The sequence below is a fragment of the Malaya genurostris genome, chromosome 1, assembly GCF_030247185.1.
Source record: "Malaya genurostris strain Urasoe2022 chromosome 1, Malgen_1.1, whole genome shotgun sequence".
Lineage (NCBI taxonomy): Eukaryota > Metazoa > Arthropoda > Insecta > Diptera > Culicidae > Malaya > Malaya genurostris.
The window spans coordinates 84,905,620-84,913,205 of NC_080570.1; the positions used below are offsets into that span (position 1 = coordinate 84,905,620).

The 7,586-nt window shown below is 35.3% G+C and overlaps 1 protein-coding gene across 2 annotated transcripts in view; it reads right to left on the reverse strand.

Annotated features, from left to right (window-relative positions):
- LOC131440654 (contactin) overlaps window positions 1-7,083 on the reverse strand; it is a 62,532-nt gene extending 55,449 nt beyond the window's left edge. Inside the window, exons 1-3 of one of the 2 annotated variants that reach the window (XM_058612127.1) lie at window positions 6,596-7,083; window positions 5,539-6,535; window positions 161-2,424 (exon numbers count right to left, since the gene is read on the reverse strand). In XM_058612127.1, the coding sequence (XP_058468110.1) occupies window positions 161-2,424; window positions 5,539-6,529 (3,255 nt within the window). In that variant the 5' untranslated portion in view covers window positions 6,530-6,535; window positions 6,596-7,083. Of the gene's footprint in view, window positions 1-160; window positions 2,425-5,538; window positions 6,536-6,586 lie in introns of both variants that reach the window. The other variant, XM_058612126.1, reaches the window with a different exon arrangement.
- Between the last annotated feature and the right edge of the window lie 503 nt (window positions 7,084-7,586).

The window sequence follows — 7,586 nt, forward strand, 5'->3', positions numbered from 1 at the left end:
TAATGTAGTTATGATGATAAACAGCATTCCGTAATCAAATAAGGAGAGTATTTAAATGAGAAGCACAATTTCTAGATTTTTTTGTAGCCTTGCCTTTATGAAACATTTCCGAGCAACGCCGGGTGATTAAACTAGTTCAATATAATTATATGTTACTTACCCTGTGTCCAATTAGCTTTCCTCTTATTGATTCCCTACTCTGTGAAACAGGAACCCAAGTAACGTTCAGAGCAGTAGAGTTATAACTTTTAGCAATCGTCTGTTGAGGAGCTACTTGTGGCATATCTTCAGCTGAATATATAACCGCTATGCTACTCATAGGTCCTTCTCCAAGATCATTGATGGCCTGAATTTTTACCTCATATTGTGTAAAATATTTGTCAAATGGAATGTGAACAACTGCTTTTCCCACATTTCCTTGTTGTTTCAACAATTTTGATGCCCACTCACGTTGCCCTAATTGACGATAATAAACTTTGTAGTGTATTTCAATGCTATTCTGCTCATCAGGACGCAGTGGATCCCAAGTAATTGAAAGATCACCAATTTTCCCACCACCTCCACCAATATTTCGTGGAGCAACATATGGTTTGTCCTTCTGAGTATTGTATACGGGTGATGGAAGACTTTGTACACTAGCACCAAGGTCGTTAATCGCCACCACGCTAAACTCATATCCGCATCCCGGTTTCAGATAACTTACTCCAGCACGTTTTCTACCGTTATAACGATCCACATCTTGAGCGACCACGTTTTCTGATAAATTAGCCCAGGTTCTGTTCCAATTCGTTCTACCAAGGATATTGTAAAATTGTATTGGTCTACCATTATTTGTTCCATCAATCCATTCTAAAACAGCATCAGTTTTTTTAATGTCTATAACTTTTAACGCTCCTGGCGCTCCTGGAGGACCTTGTATGACTACATTTGTTTTTGAAACTATTTCATTTACTGCAGATTTAGCAATGCATTTATATTCTCCGGCATCCAGTTGAGTCAAATTATGTATTTCTAGACTATTGTGGTTGATGAAATATTTGGAAGAAACATGTTCGTTATTTGATACATTTATTATACGTCCATTGTGTGCCCAAAAAAATGCAATTTCGAGAATTTCATCATAGCTAACTTCGCATCTTAAATATAACATTTCGTTGACCTGTTTGATTAATTTTATTGGAAGTTGTTCCAAAAATCGGAGCTCTTGTAGCACAATCAATCGAGCTTTAGAATCTGCCACGCCTTGGGAATTACTAGCAATACAGGTATATAATCCTTCGTCATCTCGAGATGTAGGAGATATATATAATGTTCCAGAAGGCAGAATCCTTCGGTGACCACCACTTTCTATTATGTTATCATTCTTTTTCCACACTATTTTTGGTCTTGGCGCAGCTTCAGGGTCACATGCAATACTAGTATTACCGTTGTATATGGAATAAATTTCGGATTCCAGAGGGTTTTTTTTGAACGAAGGTTTCATGGATAACACCCGCAGTTGTGCCGATGAATAGACACCTTTTAGTTGATTAGTTGCTTTACATTGATACATTCCATCATCTTCAGCCGGATTTAAAAAATTTATTTTTAGTATGTTGTCCTGAATTACATATTTGTCTTTATTATATTTCATATCCTCAGTACTCAAAAGTTCAGCATTTTTATACCACGTATAATTCACGTCTGGTATAGCAGATACCTCACATAAAAACGTTACTGAGCTAAGATAGTCCTTAACTTTGTCTCTCAGTGGTATAGAGAAATTTGGTTCCATTTGAACGTTAATAAACACACTTCTTGATAATGACTTTTTATTGTTATTTATTGTACATATATATTCTCCATTATCATTTACAGTAATATTTGTTATAACCAGTACTCTATTAAAACTTTCCTGACGTGAATAGCGAGGAAGATTCCCGTTTTTTCTTGTCCAATTGTAGGATGGTACAGGATAACCGAAAGCCATGCATTCTATTCGAATATCTTTGCCGGCAACTGGAGCTTCGGGAAATACCTTTGGAAAGTTATTGGCAAATATCAAATCTTGATAGTGAGGATGAGAAACAACTTGTAAATTGAAGAAAGGTCCATTTCTACCTGTGTCGCTGACGGTGCTTTGGACATTACATGAGTAATTAGCTCGATCTTTTATTTCAAGAGATGAAAAATATAATGACCCATCATAACTTACAAAAACTCGTTGATCTTCTTCGACAAAATTTGGGAAAAAATCCCTTGACCAGTAATAACGTACATCTGGATAATGTTGTGGTGGATCACAGTATAACGATTTACCCCAATTCATTTCACCGGTTTCTGATGACCTCTGGAGATTGAACTCAAGTATATATCCAAAATTCAGTTCGATGCTTTCGGAAAGTATGCGTCCAAATATATTTTCAGCAACACAATGGTAAGAACCTAAAAAAAAACAATCAGAATGTAGAAAGATTTTTATGCACTACAGAAATAATTTATTTAGAGGATGGAGGTGGTATTAGCGCTAAATGTTTTCGAAGATGAACCAATGATTTCGATAAATTTAAACTCGTTTGAAATTTACTATTGGGCTATTTATAGCCCATACATTAAAACGGCGTCGGCGTATTCATCAAGATAGTTTTGTGGCTAAGTTATTGAATGGTGAAGTTGCTAGCTCTGAGCTTCTCTCCATGTTGATCGAGTTCCTCCCAGAGTTCTTCATCGCACTACATTTGGGTATTTCGAACCAATAACTGCAATGATTCGAACCTTCACGACCGTCGAGGAGTTTCATGAGTTTGGAGAGCCATCATCCCGGTTTATTTCACAAACCAAGTCACGTATTTAGTTTACTTTTTTAGTGTATAGTTTAAAGTTTTTATTTCATGTAGACAACAGTTAATAATGAATAAATAAATGAAGATTGGTTTTGATGTTTTCAGAAAATCCTTCGGAAGACTTTTTACTTCGCGAATAAGATCAGAACTGTTTCGGGTTCTCCTTAAAACTGCTCTCCAGTCGAGAAACGTAGAGCCAAAAACACGATGCGTGCAATGATTCAAATAATGCTCTAATTTACGCGTCAACAGTTTATCTCCTCCATTTATCTGTCCGAAAAAATCTTCTGCGAGTCTTTCTTAACCGATTCCGAAGGTAGCGTAGCTCATTATTCCAACAAGGTCGCTTGTTGGAATAATGAGCTACGCTACCTTCGGAATCGAGTCCAGTTTCATCAAAAGTAAGGGCGGTTGAAAAATTTCACAGTCAGTGAAGCAACACAAATGCCAAATCTAAAAGTTCTTCGTTTAAATTAATCAAATTGTCAATTCGTTGCAATCCAGTAGCGACCATGGATTCAACTAATAACAATTCATGTTCTGAAGATACGTTATTAGGAAGAAAATATTCAACTTCCTCGTCAAAAATCCAGCGCAACATTGGTTTATTATAATCAGATACTACTACAATCAGAACACCGCCACCTCGAAGATACCGGCTTGTAAAATAGTTGCGATCACATCGATAAATGCATTATTTCTTCAGCAACATCAATGCATTGAATTCAACAGACTTGGACATTACTAGTATTATAAACGACAGTTACTTAGAAAATAAACGATTTCTTACAATACCAATTCTATTGTATTTAACTCGTTTTTATTTCAACATAAAACTAAATGCTGCATAAATTCGTGTCATTATTTGATATGTAATTTTTCTCACGATATAACGCAACCGTGCCCACAGTGTATTTCTCACACCATTTCAATATGAAACAATCAATTAAAATATGCAGAAAAGTTTGTGTAAACTTTTTCGAATTTCGATTGTTTTGGCTGAAGTTTTATAATTTTGAGTTGCATTTTCAGATTCTTTGTGAAATTCTGCTACAAACACTACTTTTCAGTTCTAAAACCATCCTCGTGGAACGGAACAGTAACCGATTATACATTTCAAAAACCAATTACGGCTCGGCAAAGCCCAAACAAATTACGGCTCGGCAAAGCCAAAATCGGTCTAGTTTTTTAATAATTGATAAAAACGCGACGCGCGCATTCCGCTACCTTTCACATTAACTCGAACAGTACTTTGTTGTGTTCTACACTCATAGCGGCTATGGCATTATTTGTTGACGAAACAGTATGACGGAAAATAGCATTTGCCATCATCTTAGTGCAAGCGTTGCACATCCAGAAAAGATTGGAGCATTTGATGATTGAATCACTAATCGCATTTGATTGTTTCACACACTTAAGATGGAAAGACGATCTACTAAATCCACTGCACACAATTTCTTCTGATTTGGCTACCTCGCAGGCACAAGCACAAAACGCTGAAGCGGAATCCATTGGTAGGTTAAGGATGGATATTCAGTTTTAAAATCTCTTTGGAATTGTTGGTTAGGTGGCTTGGAACAAGTGTACTCCAGATGAAATTGGTGATACATAGATCGGCGGTTATGATGGAAACGTAAGTTGTGAAGGAATGGCTATCAAAATGCAATAAAACACTGAGTAAAAAGTGAGCACAGTGTCAAAACTTTGATGAATTTCTGTTGTAATATATAGGAGAAAACGTATCATATAAGAAAGGCATCATTTCACCACTAAGTGGATTAAAACAAAAAGAATTGCATAACTGAAAACGACATCTTTTAACTTGTTCATTGAGTATTGAGTATCTCGACCAGAGCTGCTAAATGTCACTATCAACGAGCAACTTTGCACGACGAAGATTGGAAAGTCTATGTCACTGGACTGCTGCCAATCAGGCTCTACCAATCTTCATATATTGAGTGTCTGAGAGCCGATCTGTCATAACTTGAATTCTCTTGATATTATACGCACCAGGACGCTCATTAATTGCCGATGTGATTGATATTATCTTCATTTCTCCAAAGACAAAGAACAATGAACTTTATCAATTTAGGTTTATGTTCAGGAATCATCAGGAATCAGAACAAATTGGCTCAAATGGCACGTTCCCCTTGATATTTGGAGGCCTTTATTACCGTTCTTGCATGCACTTACTCTTACATTTCACTCACACATCACCTCACCCATCAGGTCCTAAACGACACATCCTCACAATATAAACTGGATGAGCATCGTTTGACAGCTATCAGTGGTTTGCTCATTGGTTCAGTTATTATTATTTTATTCTCTTCTACAATATTCTATCTCATTCCACAGTATTCCATGGTACACAAACCACCAATAAACTTAAAAGATGGACTCGATTTACTGTAGTTATGAACAGTAACGCAGTAATTACGGGCATTTGAGCAGCAGTGTCATTACTAAGTAATGACTTCTAGACTTCTTTATTAAGTACTTCAATTTTGGGTTATCCTATCAGTACCCAAAATTATACTAAGATGTTTAAATCTTACATTTTCGATTAATTTAAGTAATACAGCCGTTGCCCAAAAATGCGGAGATGAACTTGTTTACTTTGGGTAAGTTTCTACCCGTAATTAGAAGAAGACTTATAAGAGTGTACATTAAAATAAAGCAAATCCAAAAATAAATTATGGAAAATAGTTCATCTTACCTTGATCTTGTATTTGCTGTGGATCGTGTATAATCAGGTTTCCACCACTTATGGTATAACGAGAATTTTTCAGAGGATCGATTTTTGTAACAGACACCTTATCATTTAGAAAAAGTTCTTTATACCATGTATATGTTGGAGTGGGATACCCTCCTGCCAAACATTTTAACGTCACGTCTTTGGTTATTTTCATTTTACCAGTGTCATACGTAGTTTCACGAGGTTGTTTTCTGAAGTAGGGACCTCTTGGAATTTTGTTTATATCTGCTATATCAACACCATAATCATAGCCACGCTTATCATCTTCTAAGACGTTGAAATTTTCCGCACTGTAAATTTTTTGAGATTCACATATAAATAAATTTAAATCTTGCGGATCCACAGGTAGAAACTGCCATTTCTCAGCGTTAAAATCAAATACATATGCTAAGTTACTACGACTATTATAAATTGCACTTTCACGAGAATTCAACGTCGACTGCGTAGCTTTAACATTAGGAATATGATACATATTTTCGTTTTCTTCATTGTAGCTAAATGAATTTTCTATAGCTACTAACGACGTCTTGTCGGAATTAAGCCAATTCCCTGGGGATACTTGCCGGGCAGATATATAAAAACGATTATACTTGTTATTCTCATTATCAAGTAACTTTAGAATAAAAGAATGCTTTTCTATATTGTCAACATTAAGCAAATCGCCTTGATATGCTTGACAAATCTTTTGCGCATTGATGTATGCTTTACGTGGAGACTTATGTATACGGATACAAGATGTTTTGTATGCCACCCAATATTCTGGACAGTAAGTTCCTTCTTGTATGGATATAAATTTGCTGATTTGATTATAACGACTTAAACTGCCGTAAAATGAATCGTCGCCATTGTTATTGATTGCGTTGGACATCAACTGGGAAGTGGTACGAGAATATTTGATATTCTGTCCGTCAATATTTTTGTAAAGTAAGATCGTAATCAATATTACGAGCATTTTAATCTGAAACACAAAAACGAGTATATTTACGTATATTATAAATTGTTTTGTTACCAAATTTACTGAACAAAACGCATTGGACACTTTACATTCGATTTGTCTAAAAAAACCTATCCTAGATACAGTAATTCGTCATAAGTAATTTCAAAAAAAAATTAGGCGAGATGATACAGCGCCAATCAAAACAAGATCAAGGATCTTCTTTTTCTTCGTCTCACTCTTATTAGGTTTTTTACCGTCACTGCTAACCTCAATCGGATGAACACTTTTTGACAGTCCAGCAGTACTGTTTGTAAACAGAAATTTCTTTTGTTTGTTTATTGACAAATTGGATCAGACCATTTACGGTCTGTATCGCCTAAATGAAGTTTTAAAACAGTTGTTCACGATTGAATACGGTTCGTTTTTGATATTTATTAAATAAATGTGACTAGTTGCAAAGTGTAAAGATGATTGTTTTAGATGTGCTCTTCGATTTTTGTTTAAGCTTGTTTGTAAACAGTACCGCTGAACTGTCAAGGATGAATACTTGTTCATTTGTGTCGTCACGATAAAAAACCTAATTTGTAGCCAGCGTTGCCAGGTCGCCAGATTTATCTGGCAAAACAGTTTTTTTCGCTTCGTACACTCAGAAAAATATTATGGTAACAGTTACTATATAGAGGGCCAATGTGACCATGCGAGTATAGTGGTTTTCAGTCAACTATTAAATCAGATGATTTCAACAATAGTCAAGTTTATGTTTACTATAAATGGTATCGGCTCTAGAATAGTAATATTGAACAGTATATTGTATGAATAACTAATACAATTGAGATGGTTAGGCTAACTATGACCGAATCTTTATTTACATTGTATTTTTCGCTATAACCAGAGCCATGGTATTTTTGACATTTCACTTCTAGTTATTTCGAAACTAAAGGCAGTGGTTGATGCAACAATGCTGAAGATCAACAGAACATGAGCTAATGTTAAAAAGTTTTATGAATTTAAATTCTAGAACAAGAACAACAAAATAGTTTCATTGAATTCTATTTTATTTTTGCATCAAATC